We start from the raw sequence: 17204 nt of genomic DNA on the forward strand, positions 1-17204 counted from the left end.
GTAACTCAACCCTCCTGCCCTCTAGTGTCTGCTCACATAACTGCATGAAATGTACGTAGCCTATATTCCACATTTAATACATAGGAAATGTATAAATATTGTGGTAAGATATCAACTGTTTCAGATAATCTGAGGTATTTAGTAAATTGTTTAAACTTTTCACAAAATGTACAAAATTTAGATCCAAAATTTAACTTCTAAACACACTGTCTGTTCTCAGTAACATTCTTCATTAACACAAGTCTTCAGTGTAAGTAAGTGCTCTGTCTGTCAATAAAACAAAACAGTTAATAACATGTCCTCCTAAAATGTCACTAAACGTTTCCAAAACAAATGTTCTCGGTAGCTTTTCCTTTCCACTGCTTCTACCTACAAAGAAAAAAATGTATTTAATTTCTGAGATAAAACAATTTAAATGTGCATGCAATCATACATTTTAACTTCTTTAATAAATACATAAATAAAAGGCCAGCATTTTGTTCCCCTGTTCCCATAGATTCTTATTCTATGTGTGTGCACTTAGAGAGAACAAATCAGGGGATTCTACTGATTATAGTCTATTCACTATGTATAGCTTTGCTCTGAATAAAGTGCAAACTATGACTGGACACTCACAATCCATCTAACAATCATTGACATTTTGCATTACAATTACAATTCTTTGTAGACAAATAAAATCTTAATTGTAATCTTTCTCTCTCTACAAATATTACATTGGTCAAACAGACAGCCTTTTGCACCCTGTGCCTCACCTCTTCTGAACCCCGTCTCTGCTCTGTACTCTGAGCTCTGGGGTTGACAGAGGAGGAAGTTCATCCTGCCTCCATCACAGATTTCTAGCTGCTATAAAAACACTTTTATCCTTCGTGTTTTCCCACTAACAGCTCCTTCTCACTCTGAACTGAAAATAGACTCAATTGTGCTAACCCTCCACTTCACTGTGACTCAACTTAAAAGTTAAAATTTGCAACAGGAAGTAAATCAAGGAGGTTAATTCTAAGACAGTTTTCTAAAATCACTGGACAGCAGAATGCGAAAAGAAGATCTAACGACCCCTTTAGAGTAACAGATAAGATATTTCCTGTAGAGTTTCAGCATGGAGAAGAAGACATCTGTTCGTACTCAGGACACTTGAGCAGGGCGGGGTAGGCGGACGAGTTCATGGGCAGAGAGGCCTCGGAGGAGATGGAGGAGGGGCTTCGGCCACGCCCCGCCCACGCATCTGGGTGCAGGAACTGTCCAGAGTAGTCAGAGCAGTTACTGAGGCGTGGCCTGTAGAAACCCTGGTGCGGCCGATACATCTCCTCTGCAGTGTAGCGCTTCATGAACAGGTACACGGACATCACGCCAGCTGTCTGCAGGGACACAGCCAGTACATGATGCTAAAGTTTAAAGCCTATGGTATTTTAAAAGTTGCAAAAAAGACAAGTAGCTGTTTTGTTTGTTTGTTTGTTTGTTTGTTTGTTTGTTTTGTAGCTCTTCATATACAGCAACCACAAATTCATGATATCAATGTGTGACAGTACGGTAATGTAACTAAAAAAACGCGTTACCTCAGTGAGCAGAAAGGAGATGGCAGCGAAAGCAAAGGACCAGCCATACTTGTAACTGAAGTATGCCTCATTTGACTTGGTCCGGTTCAGCATCTCATCGTTTATATTGGAGATGTACAACACAAGACCCACCACTAGGGACAGACCTGAACAGGGGACAAAGAGAATACACCATTGTTGAATAAAAGGGATAGCATTGAATTTGAAAAGGTGAGGATGAGCTGAGTGACCTGATAAGATGAAAAAGATCCCAGACACAAAGGCCAGGATGGTGCGGTGTGGTCGAATGTGTCCAATGTTACTGAGGATAAAACCAATGAACATGAAGAACAAGCTGACCAGAGGGAAGGGAGTGGCAGAGCGAATCATCTCTGAAAAGACACAAACATTTAAAAAACACTCACAGGACATTTTATTTTCTTGTACTTCTGTACCCAAGTGCATCCAACAATCTTTACAAACAGCCTCTGCCCTCTAACCAATCACACAGTGATCACACAGTGGTGCCTTGCACCATGACAAAATGCTTAGGTTCAAGTCAGGTCAAATTCTCTTCCACTGCTGACCCACAATTAGAAATACTACCTTTTAAAATATTTTGACATGTAGCAGCAGAATGCCCCTTCACAATGTGGTCTTAAGTCCATTAGACCCAAGATAGACCCCTTAGTGGGAGGAAAGTGGTGCCAATATTAAAAAAAAAAAAAAAAAAAGTAAAGCGGTGACTTTTTTTTTTTTTTTTCATTGCAAAGTTAAGAAATTGTTCAAGCATAACTTGAAAAACAGTGGCATCAGAACACATTTGAGCCTGCTGACTCATTTTGCTTTGTGTAGTAGTTCTAGTTGTCCACGCACCCGAATGCCCTGTGCCTTTGGAGAGAGCATGTAGAGGACGGAGTGAGTCTGAGTGGTCCTGACAGAACAGCAGGCTCTGAGTGAGCCCACTGAGCTGCTCTGTCCCACTGCACACAACAGGGGGCACGCCAATCAAACTGCACTCCAGACAACTCCAAATTCAACTTCAATAAATAAATCCTCCATTTCTGGCACAATATAATAGTGGACAAACCAATAAAGTTTACTGCTAAAGCATAACAATCAATCCTGACCCTGATCTCCATGTTGATTCTCAAGAAAATTATGATTACACGAATCTTCAATTTAAAATATGTGCCACATGAGAACACATCCTAAAATCTGATTCACAACCAAATCTACCTGTCATGTTGCAATCAACAACATAATAACTATGTTGGTATAACTAGAACATACAATAGCTTAATCTAGATGAGGGCAATATGGCATTTTAAAAATCTCAACAGATCATTACATTGTGATTTAGTGCTTCTCAATGCTGCTCAGTGCACAAACAGACTTGAGATAGACCCAAATGCATATAATGTATATCAACAGTGTTGATACTTACTCAACACACTGACAGTGGACTCTGAGGTGATCTGGACATTGGTTGGCATCACATACTCTATGGTGAAACACCTGCCTTTTTCATCCCCTATAGAAAAAATCAAAACATCAGAAATCAGGAATCAGAAACGCGACCTTATATGAGATACACTCTCTCCCACTGAGTGGGACTTAACCACTATTAGGTGTGTAAACTTTATTTCAGCTGTGAAGATGTAAGATCCCAATATTACAGATCAAATAATGTTTCTGTTACTCAAACGTGTGAGAACAACCAACATAAGCTTTGGCGCCTCTTCTACATCGCTTTGACACAAGTCTAGCACCCACGCACAAAAGGTGCAAGGTGAGCTGTGCCTCTACAGAGATGTTTAAAAAGGAAGACTGTTATACAAGGAAATGGCTGCAAAAGCTTCTACTCAAGAATTCAGGTTCTGTAAAACAAACAAACAAAAAATAAGTAGAAAAAAAGGTGTTCATGTTTGATGGTAAGTTCCTCACAGAGGAGGAATCAATTTTTTTTTACAATTTGAGATGGATAGTAATCTCTAACAAAGGGGCTAACAAAGTGGGACAGGGAAAGACACACAACCCTTTACATCAGTGAGCTTATCAAAAGTGTGTTTCTCTTAACTGAAGAATGAAATACAGGAATATCACTTACAATGAGCATTTTCATTCTCAACTTAAACAAGTAAAACAGATATAATAATATAAGTGAACTGTACTTTGCACATGGACCCCAGGGTCATATTGAACCTCTGAGCTGTGGGTAAAGATCCTATAGACGGTTCACACCTAAACACCCGATACAATCCAAAAATGTCAATGCTGCAAACAGCAGAGTCCTATTTAGCACGAGTGACAGCATATAGATGGTGAGCACTGGGCATTTCTGGGTCAAACAACCATCACAGGAGTTAAGTGAACAATAAGGCGTCTGAACAAAACACTACATCAGGCTATCAGACTTTTGGACATAGGTGGTCAAGAGTAACTTGGCTGAAAGTACAATATGTGAATTAATAAAGGATATCTACATCAGTGTGATGCAAGAGTTGTCTTAATGAACAAAAAGAAAAAGCCAAATATGAAAGAACTTGTTTATAAGCTAAACACAATGAATGTTTTTAAAGATCTACAACCTTCAGACTGGTTGCCCCAGCAGTGATTTAATGATGGGTCAAAGGCAGAGACTCCTCAATAAAGTTTTATAGCAGCACTTACTCCCAAAAGCCATGTTTAAGATTTTTTCATTACTTTTCATTAGTCACAATGTTGCATTTGACTCTGTAGCCTGTAGGCTTAGGCCAGTTTGCAGTGAGGTCATTAGGGCCAAACGAGGGCAGCTCACTGAGAGCTAATGTTTCACAATATAAGCAGAGATTAAACTGAGCCAAAACATTATAGATATAGTCTTACGTAGGATAACTCACAACAACCAGGTGAATATTTCTGTAAATAATTAAAGAAACAGATCACTACATCATACACCGATAGCTTACTGTTAAATCTAGATTAGATACTGTACAAATGGAAGCGTCTGTGTGTGGTACCAGCCATGAAGCAGACCCTCCACAGGCCTGAGTGCAGTGACATGCGGATGTCTGCGCTCTGGTTCAGGGGCAGGATGACCCCCTCCTCCAGGTACAACCAGTAGTCCGTGCTCACCGCGATGCCCAGCAGCCCCAGGCCGCACACAGCAAACACGCTGCTCAGCAACGTCAGTGCCTTCCTGCCACATAGGCTCATACCACAGCCTCAATAGCAGGGAGCGCTGCCAGGAGAAAACAGGGAGCTGAAAAGCAAAACAGGAGAGGGACAGTGGGTTATGACAAAGTATGACATTATTGGCACTAGCCTGCAGTATTTAATATGCATTGACTTATAGCCTAGCCAGCAAGACTACACAACCACAACTGTGGTCTGACCTTAGCCTTTTTAGAGCTAGACCTATAAAAGTAAATAAAGTCTCTTAAAAGTCACCACAAACATCTCTCTTTACTAAAGCTAAAAACACAAAATGGACTGAAATATTATGTGCAATATTAATTAAACCACGCCTCTTGTTGACATGCAGTGGAGTGGACATGAGGGGCAGTGTCTGTGGTCAGTGCAGCTGTGTGGTCTTTGACACCTTTTACACTGAACAATTTCCCAATGGGAGACTGTTAAAAGGCCTTAGACTCTCTATACAATTGATGACATTTTCTGTGTGAATAAACTCATAGGTCAAAAAGCTGTGGCCCATCTGCACATGGCATCTCAAAGAGACAAAACAACACAATAATAAAAAGGTTACTGGTGTTGTGTTCCAGTTATGTAGATGACATCCCTCAATAGTAAAACTATATTTTCAGAGCACAAGAGGAGAGTGATTTGTATGTTTGTAATTATAGCTAAATTAATCAGTCAATATTACTTTCATTGTCTCTGAGGGGGCAATTTAAACACACTGAGCAGTAAAATACAATAATAATAGATAGCTCAAACAAACATCTCAGTGCAGCTCAACAGGTCATTTGATCCAGTGTCAGGGCAGTTTGAGAAGAGTAGCAGTCCTCAGGACAAAAGTGTCCCTCTTTTGTGTCCTCTGTGTCCTGCATCATCACAGCAGCCTCCAGGGGGCGCCAGGTGAACTTAGAGATGCAACAGGAAAGCCTCTTCTAAGCCTCACTTTGTTCTGTTGTTTGGGTTGGTGATGAGATGAAGTGTTTCCTCTTTTGCCATATTTGGTGTAGAAAGCCTGTCTGTAGCATTTCAGAGCTAGCTGGTTAGCACAGACTCCCTCCAGCCTTTGAAAATAATTTTTTTATGTTTACTTGTTTACATTTTTCATAATTTTTACACATTTTCAGTACTCTTTCCACTCATTCCAGTGGATGCATTGTACAGTTTCAGTGACTCTGCTGTTCAGTACTGAGGCACAATATTCTGAGGCTCTAAAGAGACAAAAGGACAATGCCCTGAGCTGCCTAAAAACAAAACAAAACAAAAAAACAAAAACAAAAAACCCCCAATATAAAGCCAATTATAGTGAGCCCAGACAGAGGCACTCTTTCACTTAGTTTGTGCTCTACTTCAGTGTGCAATGAACATGGTATACACATTTATAATGTGACATGATGTTATGTTGTCAAAAAATATCTTTCCATCTGACTTCTTTATTCATCAATCATATCCATGATTGTATTCCATGGCATTGTACAAAAATTACATTTTAAAATTAAAATTAGTCGCCTATTTGGACTTTAAATGTAGCCCATTTCTTTTTCTTTTCAACATTCAATTGAACCAACAATACTGGAACAAAATAGTCAATAAAATAATTACAAAAAGATTAGAATTTATAAAAAATATGTCTTAACATTTCAACATTTCTAATGAGATACGTGGGTCTGTTAACGTTTTTGTAGAGCATTTCAGCCCGGGGTGCAGGAGGAGAGCACAACACACATATCAGGTATATTGGCAAAACTGTATATTGCAGATTTACATATGCAGACAAGGCGACCCCAAAAAAAATCTCTTTTGATCCACCAGAGGGTTGCAACCCAGTCTTTGGGAAACAGTAGTCTAGAATGTACCTATTTTAGTTTAGTTTATTTGATTAATTATTTCATATCATTTAACCCATATTTACAACCCTACACATATAAGTCTTTATGTGTCCTACTGGAGGTTTAGATTAGAACAAGCTACTATAAATCTTCAAAAGGCATTTTGACACCTCAGTCTTGTCATTTTAAAAGTGACTCTTTTGTTTGACATGTTACTACAGCTTTTCTTACTTTGTTTGTTTGTTGTCTTTGTTTGTTGTATTCTTCAATCATTCAAGTATTGCCTGTGGTGAGATAATAAGCAGCTGTAACCTTCATGCATCTAAAACACAAACACAGAATATAATGTTTTAAATTGGTATGTTGGTCAATAAAGCTGATAAACCGAACATCGTCTGAACTTGGTGTTGTTGATGCCACATGTGGAGCTGCTGACCCTGTGTGGGAGGTGCGGTCTATTTCCTAGAGACAACAAAGCGCCCCATCTTCCTGCTGTAACATCACATGATCTTAATTGAAAGGGGCAGCTCTCTGGATATAGACCGAGCCAGTTTCATGTGCGTCCAAAAACAGCCTTCATCTCTCTTTCAACAAATGCTTTTTGGCTTCTGTACAGCTCTTCATCATCAGCGTCATCACCATCGCTAAAATGACATGTTGTTTTTATATCTTCACTTATTCCTGGGAGATGTATGAATAAAACATGCAGGACTCCAGATAAATTGTTTGATAAGTTAAATATGTCATGTCTGGTTAGCACAAATGATCTGTGACTGACATGTTGACAGGGCATTGGTCACATGCACTTCTTTATTCAGCTTTATTTGTTTATTTTGCTGAAAGAAATGTATTTTTTGTAGCTTAAAGGGACCATATTACACTATTTTCTGATAATGTTGTTTTCTCATCACAAACATACCTGGAGTTGTGTTATGTTTTATTCACACTTTGTTTAACACACAAACTCCATCAACTCCCACAACTTCCCTCAAACCGAAAACGCTCTGTTCCACCTTGTGTTGTCATGTGGTAAGGCAGGAAATGTTCCACTGTGTTTTTACACTTTCAAACACCTTCACTAGGAGTCATTTGGATGATTTCAGACCTAGAATTACTTAGACATTTGTGAATAAAACAAAACATAACCTCGAGTATGTTTTCGAGTGTGTAACAGCATTTTAACCTGACTTAGCCCACAAGAATCAATTTTGTGTAACATAGGATCTTTAAATTATATTACATCTTGAACCCAAAGTGTAATTTTAGTTGTTCATATTAGTGTTAGTATTACAAATAGCAATGTTAGCATAATACTAAAATTAAGGCTGAACCGTGTGTGTGTGTGTAAAAAAAGAAACACATGCATTTTCAGAACACGTTTGTAGAGGTCTAGAAATCAGGGTTTATGCAGGTATAATAAGATAATAAGATACAATATTTTGTGAAATGATTCAATAATTGCAGATTTTGGGATCTGCTAACTGTGACCATTCAAATTGTGATTTCATTTTGATTGTAAAGAATCTTGCAGGCCAAATAAAAATCCTCAAAAACTCATCATTTTAGTAAACATTTTTTCTGAGCCATCAATAATACATAAACTGCTCTGCTCTTGTCTCACTGCAGCTAAATGGCTTTCCAAAAACATTTACTGAGTTTAATGAGCCCAAACCTGAACAGTCCCTTAACTCCAGTGACCCATAGCATTAAACCAGCATTCATTTTATTGTTGGGTGCAGGTTTAGACACACTCGGCTCTGTCCTGGCCCATCGTCAAGGCAACGCACCACAGAGAGGCCTCCAAATTAGACAAGCCTGAATGGACTAAAGAGGAAATCACAAACATGACTATAACAATACTGAATTTTACATGAAATAACAAAACACAGAATAAATATTTGATTCCACTTGAGAAATTAGTAAAACACAATTGTGTTAAACTATAGTACATGATGCCTTTCAACCTTCACTCCCACTCAACTCATGAACTGCATTTTATGGACTTTGCTTAAGTGTAATTAATAATCTTTGGTTACAGAATCAGTTAGAATCCCATATTTTATAATATGACTAGTATAACAACATGAAACGTTAAAAGTAACTAAATTTAAAAGCAATACCGTAGCAATGGGAGCGTAAACAACATGTTTTCTATAGGTGAAACATTGTCTCACAGCGGTTCATCAGGGAGGCATGTGTCGTGCAGCTGTAGTCTACCTCTTACGGGCTGCGTTTCAAAACATGGCATTATTTTAACAACTGAAAGTAAGCTGTTCACATTGTCTGTTTGTTTTGAGCAGATGTGGCAAGTGAATTTGGACATAGATAAACAGCGCCTCACGGTCTTAATCTGGGGCATTAAAAGGAAGTTCGGGTCGCTGTCCGCGGTGCTGAATGCAGCGACACAGAAAAGAATTCATAACGTTAAAGTAGTATATTTATTTCATCTGGTCACTTAAATACACAAACAACATGGCTGTCTCATAGATATCCCAAACATTTTTCCATTTTAGGTTCTAAGTCTTACAGATTAGCCTATAGCAGCGTCCCGTGTTAACTATAACAATAATGTGGTCTCCCACAAAACTGGTTATGAAATAAAACTGTATGAATGAAGATCTATAAAAGTGTACATTTACCTTCTGTAAAGAGAAGCTCAGATAAAAAACTCGGATCACTCCTCTATAACTCCTTTCCTCTTGTCTCGGTTCTTCTGTTCACTCCGTGTTCTTTTTGGGGGCTCAAGTTTGGCGCGTAAGTCGAGCAGGATCCGTGCAAAACGCGACATGTACTCTGCGGCGCTCGCGCTGTGCGTGGTGCGCTGCACGTGTGACTCCTCTAGTTCTGACGAGGCTTTTCTCCTCAGGATCCTCCCTCGTGCCAAGGCGCAAAGAGCGGGTGCGTTCATGTGAGCTGTGCGTGTTAGGAGTGCTCCGTCACGTCGCTGTCTGCGTAACCTTTAGTCTGTGTTTGTCTGCGCGCCACAGAGACCTCAAATGTCCAGTGAATTAACAAGGTCCTCGCGCCCTGGGCTGTATTATCCTGGCAGCTGCGCCTGGGGTCGGGCTAGTCCTGGCGCGCCCAGCAGGTTTAATTCTACCATTTAGACTGAACACTTGTAAAGAGAGGTCAAGAGTCTGTTTGGGTCCTCCAGCTGTGTTTCACTGCTGCATAAAACAACATTATGTGATATTAGTAATACAAACGACTTCTGCTGCAGCGCCACTTAAAGTCAACACAAATAGCTTGAAGTTCAAACGAGATGCTCATTTACGGAACAGTTTTTAGATTTTCTGTGTTAGAATGTTCTTCTTTCCTTTGTGAACAGAACTGCCCATGGTTTTGGATGGCTCCTCGCAGTACAAAAATACAAAGTGTCCCAGGGCATACAGTCACTGCTGAGTATCTGCCACATCACATGTAAAACACTTCATTTAGAGGATTGAATGAAGTCATCAGAACTGACTGGGACGTCACTTCTCACTGACCACATTTCACTTCAGAAATTGACTAACTTTGAACTTTTTATGATCCATCATCTGCTGCTCATAGTCTTTGTTGTAGTGAGTATGAGCCTTTGGGTTGTGTGTAAGACAATATGTACGAGTGATAAATACTCATTCTCACAGAGAAAGTAAGTTTTAATCTCAAATAATATTAAAATGCTCATACATATGTTGTATGTAGGTAATAAGGTGAGGCAGTGGACCAAATAATAACTGTATTAGCAGAGGAGCACCCACACCAGCTTTGAGCATGATGATCACCCAAGGGTGCAGTCAGTGCAACCAGCCCAACCATATTAACTGGATGTACATAACTAAACACGACCTAACAGAAAAGCAGCTCTGTTATTATCATGAAGAGCAGAACTTGAACCTATTGTCACAGAGTTTAACTGCTAAAAGCGTGACCATCATAGTCTTGGTATTTCACCCTCCTCTGCCTTTAACTACACATCCTCCTACAAGAGGAGTAGAGAAAATACTCCAAGTCCAAACGCCCACATACTCACACAAACAACTCTCCATACTGCAACTGCAATGTTTACTCACAACAAGCCCCACAAGTCCAATACAAGCAATGTATTCACTTCATTTATAGGTATTTATTTGCATTATTATACATTAGGTACAAATAACACAATTGGTTACAGGTGAAGAAGCTCAAATTGGTTAAACTAGGATTCAGGCAAACATGAAGGAACATATACCAATACAAAATACAATATCTTCTTTTCATACTAATGCAAGTGTATACTGTCTGTAGTTTCTGTACAGGAGACGAGGAGGACTGAATTTAACTGAAGCAATAAAAGAAATGCTGTGTATTGAACAATAAGGCATTTCTCCATCGATCCTCTGATCAGTCAGATGGGAATCAGCTTAGACATAACATTGGACATAAATGGATTCAAACTCAAAACAGAATAATTATTAATAATTTCTTCTGTATTAGTTAAAATGTCTTTAAAAAGGCAAGCAACAAGGAGAAACAATACATTTCTAATGGCTTTCTTGGGCATTGAGAAGATAAAGAAGTATTCAAGGTGAAAGAATTAGTTGATTTGTCTGAGGCACTGAGGAGCTGGGGTGAGGGGGTGGTACACCCTGACACATGAGGGGCACTACAGTTTCCAAATGGAAAGATTTCCTGGAATCACTTAAAATGACAAATGGCTATTTTCCACACTCACTGTAATCACTGTAATAGTTAAATGATAAATAAGAGCTGATGATGTCTGATGTCTAAATAGGAAAGGCACACTATTTGATTTGATAAGCTTGTAAACTCTTAAAGGGACCAATCACATTTAGAGCTGTTTTCAAGTGTAAGTCACTTTGGATGCTGAATAACAATAAAAACTCCATAAAACTGAAAATGTTTATAGTCTAGAAGGATGCAAATTAGAAATAGACAAATAAACTCAAATACATCACACCTAAAAAAGTACAGAAGTGGTAAGACATATGGCAGGCGACAGCTAAAGGGACAATTTCTATAGCTCTGGTCGTGTGGGTTTGGCACAGGCAAAAGTTTATCAAAAGGACAGAATAGGAGGCAGGAGACATTCCTCAAGCATAAAATATTAAAGGGCAACAGTAAAACACAATTACAGCAAAGTAACATTAAGATAATTGACATAAGTATTGAAGTCAGGGGTATGTAAACGTCTACTAATGTACTAAAACATCTCATTAATAATTTTATGACCACAACAACATTAATATCAGTAGATTATTGACCCGGACATTTCATATGGCTGTAGTATGATTAAGTGGAATGGCCTCTCCTTCAATTGTACATGCAGCACATTTGCTGAAGCAGACAGTGGAAGACTTGAAGATTATGACCAGGTTTACTTCTCTTAATGACTTTATTGACATACGCTGTCATTGAACATTAAAAATGTTTGTGTATTTTGGATTAGAGCATACCTCAGCCCGGTTCATACCCGAAAGCATGCAGCATTCAGCTGGTCACATGCATCAGCGGTCTACTGGCAGCATGCAGGAACAGAAGGACACACATCCAAGCTAAACTATACTAGTTCTTATTAAACAGAGAAAGCTCTCAAAAAATGTGCCAAAACAAGTCACATACATTTGTCTCCTAACTTCAAATATCTGGACTAAACATCCAGGAGTTAGCAGTTGGACTGGGCAGTTTCTAGTGTATTTTTGCACATACACATATTGTTATATCTAATTTATGTATTAAAAGCACATTCAAGTGTTGGTATAAAAATGTAACTTGCAATAATTGTCTAAATAATGATTATTTACAAAGGTGTTATACACTGATATCTCTTACAATAAAATAGTTATTTCTAATGGAAAAATATGTAGGAAATCACAAAAAGAGCAATTTACCTTAATGAAAAACTAAAAGAAATTAAAGTGGCTATTTTCTGGACTAAAGATTCTACGTAGCTAAACTAAAGATGGATTATATTAAATAACATTTCCACACTGCTTCTGTTGGGACAGTGAGGTGTGACTGCAGAGGTGGACAACAGTGGTCAACACTGAGTGAAGGCTAAAGGACATACTGTAAACATTTAGAAGGTAAACAGGAGAATGGTCTTGTGCACAACATACTGAGAACATCCGGTGACACTGGCCACCACAATGAAAACTGTATTTTTCATTTCTAACTGTGCAGTCCAATATGACAGTGTTTCACAACCATAAGGTATGCGTTGTAACTCACCTAAATCAGCCCTATGCCAGCCTTCACTCCTCACATGCTCCCCCTAATCAACATTTGTTTGTTTAAATTCAAACAGTAAACTAGTAAAGGTTAAAAATTAGTTAATTAAAAACTAGTAAACAGGAAACACAGAATCACATAGAACTCATTGCGTGCACCACCACTCCTTCGTATTTGGCTAGAGCGTTTGTGCTACTAACGTAATCTTGATTTTGGTACATTTAGTTTGTTTGGTGATTTTTTCAGGCAAGTTGCACAATGGAGGAGGAGAAACCCATGCTAAAATGTCTGATACATCTTTCTGATACTGGCATGGATATGTCTGGCACGCATCTGTCTCTGTACCACTGTATCTCCAGTACGTTACATAGGACAAAGTTACATGCTTCTCATTAGTCACTACATTAGTTAACTACTGCTTTTTTAATGTTTTATTGTACACTTGGAGTGAAACTAGTATGAAGGCGTCGTCTCATGGGGTCAAAATGTGGACATGTTTTGGCCTCTTCATAGACAGTTGTCGAGGGAGGAGTAGATGAACTGAGGGTTGATGAAGGAGAAGCCGGCGAACTCGGCCTGGTCGATGTTGGCAATCACCAGCTCGTCTGGAGGGGTGAGCTGAGGCTGTGTGCGCGTGAAAAACTTGTCAAAGTTTTCAGCCCCTTTGCCGCACTGGGAAAGAGAGAGACACACAAATCAAACACTGGGCATGTTTTCACAACAAAAAATAGCAAGAAATTACACATTCAGTTATATACAAAAGAAATATAATTACACTCCCAGTTAAAAAGTTTGGACTCACCCTCTTGCGTTTATTTCTATATAGTTACTACTTTCTACATTTGATATACATACAGAAGACATCAAATATATGAAGTAAGATGAGATATATGGAATAGTGTAGCAAAGAAAAAAGAGAAATAAATATATCCACCTTTTGCTTTGTCGAAAAATATTTAGTAGTTATTTAAATAATAACTAAATAATAATTGAATAATTTCATATATCTTGCTTCATGTATTTGATATCTTATGTATGTATCTAAAATGTAGAAAGTAGTATGAAAAAAAAAAGGTGTGTGCAAACATTTGACTGACAGTGTATGTTTATACAGCACCAGTTAAAAGTTTGGACTCAAGATGCAAGACATATATATTTATTATTAAAGAAAAAAAGTTAAGCACTTCTACCGACTATTTTTCAACAAAGAAAAAAGTTAATAATTTGAGGGTTTCAATATAAAATATATAAATATTATTATATTGATTATTTAACCTAACTTTTTTTTGTGCTAAATAATTCCATATATCTTACCTTATATATTTGATGTCTTCTAAATGTATATAAAATGTCAAAAGTAGTAAACATATAGAAAAAAAAATGGATGAGAAGGTGCATCCAAAGTCATGACTGGTAGTGTATATTTCATACCAACACATGTATTTATATATTTGTGCATATTTACTATACAGATGTAATGTGTTTGTGTTTGTTGTTGTTGTGGTTGTTACTCATGCATATTCCACCATTTTCAGACGAGCCAACAATGCGCTCACACCTATCATGCATCAGATATAGGATGCAAAGAGCCATCAATAGTGCAAGTGCTGTATAGAGTATGTAGAAAAGAGCTCCAGGTCAACTACGCACATACAACATATGTAACTTATTGAGGGCAGTGTAAAAGTGAAATGAATCAATTAGCTTTCTGGTTATGCAATACAAAAATAGATTGATACTTTGCAGCTGAAGCCATCAACATTCCCTCGGGGTGTGATGCTAACTGAAGGCACTACTCTGTCAGACATTTTGATATTTGAGTTTAATCTGAGCATTGTTTTAACCCAATCTGACCAGAAAAAAAAAAAAAAAAAAAAAAACATGAACGCTTATACTGATCACAGGCTCCTGAAAATGTGCCAATTAGTATTTTTCTTGAGTTTCTTAAAACTTTTTTGGCAGTGTTTGCTAATGTGTTTTGCTAATGTGTGCATCATGTCACCATCGTAACAGCTGAACATTCCACCTTAGATATACATGTAGAGCTCCCCATCGCACTGTCAGTGCAAAGTATCACTATGTTTGAAATGACACTGCTACCACCAGCCACAGTATATAAAAGCAGTGCTACCAACAGTGTTAACACACATAGTCCACTACATACCCAGTACTCATCCGCCCCTCTCTAAGTAACAACACTAAATCAGATATAAATGGTAAATGGTTTGGGTAAGAAATTAACATTGGGCCATTGTCAATAATCTATGGCCAGTGCCAAAAACAAAGATTAGCATTTGGGTAGATGCATCACATAATCTCAAAATGCTACCATCACACAAGGTCAATGATGTTAAAGATGCCTCTTGACTAATGAACAGGCCAGTTTCAAACACAATTTTCATCAAACATCTACAGAAGAGCTCTTCATGCCCTTTGCTGCCTGTTAAGTTCTTCTTCATCTGTTGGCATTTGGGCAGCGTCAAAGCCGGTGGGCTGTAACCCGTCTTGGAGACTTGTGACTCAGTGCCCTACATCTCGAACATGTTTTGATTATAGCTTGGACGAGCCAGTGTCTGACCCACTGTCTATAAGCTTGTCCAGTCTTATTTGTTACACTGTATAGAATTAAGGCAGACAAATCTACTGTAAATTGGGCTGTTGTTGAGACTGGACAAAACCTGCCAGGTGATTTAACACAAGTGAACACAGAGACATTGTGGTTTGATTTCTAAAGCTGACTTCTGTCGCAAGCAGGTGATGTTCGCTCGGGGCCAGTGCAAACCTGTCAGCCCCTGTAGAAAGAAGAGCGCGCATCTCACAGACAGGTGAACAATGAGGCTTTAGTGTGTGCTTTGTTTTCTATCACAGAAGCTCCGTCCTCACTTTACCGCAGCACCAGAAGACACCTGACGGGTAATAGCCAGCGTCCCTCCACTGATGTGCCTGTCTCCTTGTCTACTCCCATCTGTCACTGACCAGTCAAGCAAGCAATGCTCACACTGACCTCTGCACACACTCTGGCAATATAATACTACAGGGGAAAAATGTATTAAAAGTAAAGTAAAGTAAAGTATTACAATTATCGGTTCAATATTTTTGTTTGTAATGTAGCAGTTAAGGTCCAGCTGCTGTGCCTTCATATTGAGCATGAATCCAAAGACACACAAGTTAAGCGTTCCACATGACCAGGAAGTTGTTGTAATGTTGTAATTAACATGTAGTTAAAGCAGTATTTTAGCCACAAAGGTTCCATAACATCATTGCCTCCTCATACAACTTAAAAGTACTTTAGCCAGTTCAGTACAGCATGTGCAGTGCCCAAACTACAGGCAGGAACTTTCATTTATTTTTAGAATTTAAAAAAAGCTGGTTAAGCATGTTTAATTTTGTAATCCAGCCAAACCATGTGGGCTGAGACCAAAACCATCAGCTGCTCCAGTCCCTACACGATGACATAGTGTCCTACATGGGTGTTTGACCTACTTTCCTCATCTTTAATCTCCTCCTTTGCTCTCCTGGCACACATGCTGCTGCGCACGCCTCTGCACACGGGCATATTAAAAGAACACCCAGCCACTTAGCATGATAAATGGATGCCCCATCGTCCTCTCCTCCTCTATAAAGCCAGTGGCCCCAAACACACTTTGTCCTTGTACTAAACTTCTGTTTATAATCACTGATGTTTAACTATTGTCTAGGCTCTAACAGAGTATTCATAAAGCTGACATGTATTTAATAACAATTTGACTGCACATCCATACATAATAATTAGAGAATCCATCACCTCGAAACACTTAGCCAATATTCACATTATTAATTATAGGGCTTCCCCTGACAGAACTAGATGATGCGATAAGTGGGTTGGTTTGATTTCTCAAGTGATAAACAGACAATGACAGTGATGTTTAGCTTCATGTATGCTTGTTTATTTGTTGTTATTTGTCTGTTTGGAACTGTCCACAGTATTTGTATCTGTAAAGGTAACTTTAATTTATAACATATGTTTCTGGACTAAATAATAAAAATAGACAAATGTATTTGTTAACAACAAATTCAAATAATGCTCTTCACAAATGACACTATACCACAAAACAAACAAACAAACAAAAAATATGAAAAAAACAAACAAACAAACAAACAAAAAATATGAAAAAAACAAACAAACAAACAAACAAAAAACAGCACATAGCTTTGCCTTATGTTGTAAGATTGTAAAATCAGACCATGACTGGAAACTTTTCTGAGTGCGTGTGGGTGTATGTATGTTTGAACTTGTGCATGTATAATGAGAAAAAGTAATTATCAAGTTTATTCCCAGGAAAAAAAAAAAAAACTGCCAAAGCCAATCACTGCAGTTGGAATTTGAACACCTGAAATCTTTGACTTACACTAATGAATGTAGTCACCCTAAGAAGGCCAAGAGAAGAGGAGAGACAGATCTGCTAACTCAAGT

General features: G+C 38.3%; 2 protein-coding genes across 2 annotated transcripts in view; both read right to left on the reverse strand.

Moving 5' to 3' along the window:
• Nucleotides 1-1091: 1091 nt before the first annotated feature.
• Nucleotides 1092-4730, reverse strand: LOC110166268 (voltage-dependent calcium channel gamma-5 subunit). The gene is made up of 5 exons (XM_055158391.1): nt 4535-4730; nt 2980-3066; nt 1784-1924; nt 1554-1699; nt 1092-1355 (listed from the first exon to the last, which is right to left on the reverse strand). The coding sequence occupies exons 1-5, from the start codon at nt 4728-4730 to the stop codon at nt 1092-1094; spliced, it is 834 nt and encodes a 277-aa protein (XP_055014366.1).
• A 5896-nt stretch (nt 4731-10626) lies between these two features.
• The window catches only part of prkcaa (protein kinase C, alpha, a), an 83965-nt gene continuing 77387 nt past the window's right edge, over nt 10627-17204 (reverse strand). Inside the window, exon 17 of the mRNA XM_020931494.2 lies at nt 10627-13423. Within this exon, the coding sequence (XP_020787153.1) occupies nt 13259-13423 (165 nt within the window). The 3' untranslated portion in view covers nt 10627-13258. The remainder of the gene's footprint in view (nt 13424-17204) is intronic.

This window comes from Boleophthalmus pectinirostris, unplaced genomic scaffold (assembly GCF_026225935.1).
Source record: "Boleophthalmus pectinirostris isolate CB_2022bp ecotype Guang Dong unplaced genomic scaffold, ASM2622593v1 HiC_scaffold_22, whole genome shotgun sequence".
Taxonomy (NCBI): Eukaryota; Metazoa; Chordata; class Actinopteri; order Gobiiformes; family Gobiidae; genus Boleophthalmus; species Boleophthalmus pectinirostris.

Excerpts from the sequence above, each read along its gene's own strand:
- LOC110166268 (XM_055158391.1), bottom strand. The coding sequence starts at position 4,730 with ATGAGCCTATGTGGCAGGAAGGCACTGACGTTGCTGAGCAGCGTGTTT. Across the intron at positions 1,925-2,979 it reads GTCCACTGTCAGTGTGTTGA|AGATGATTCGCTCTGCCACT; the intron begins GTAAGTATCAAC and ends GTGTCTTTTCAG. Across the intron at positions 1,700-1,783 it reads GATCTTTTTCATCTTATCAG|GTCTGTCCCTAGTGGTGGGT; the intron begins GTCACTCAGCTC and ends TCCCCTGTTCAG.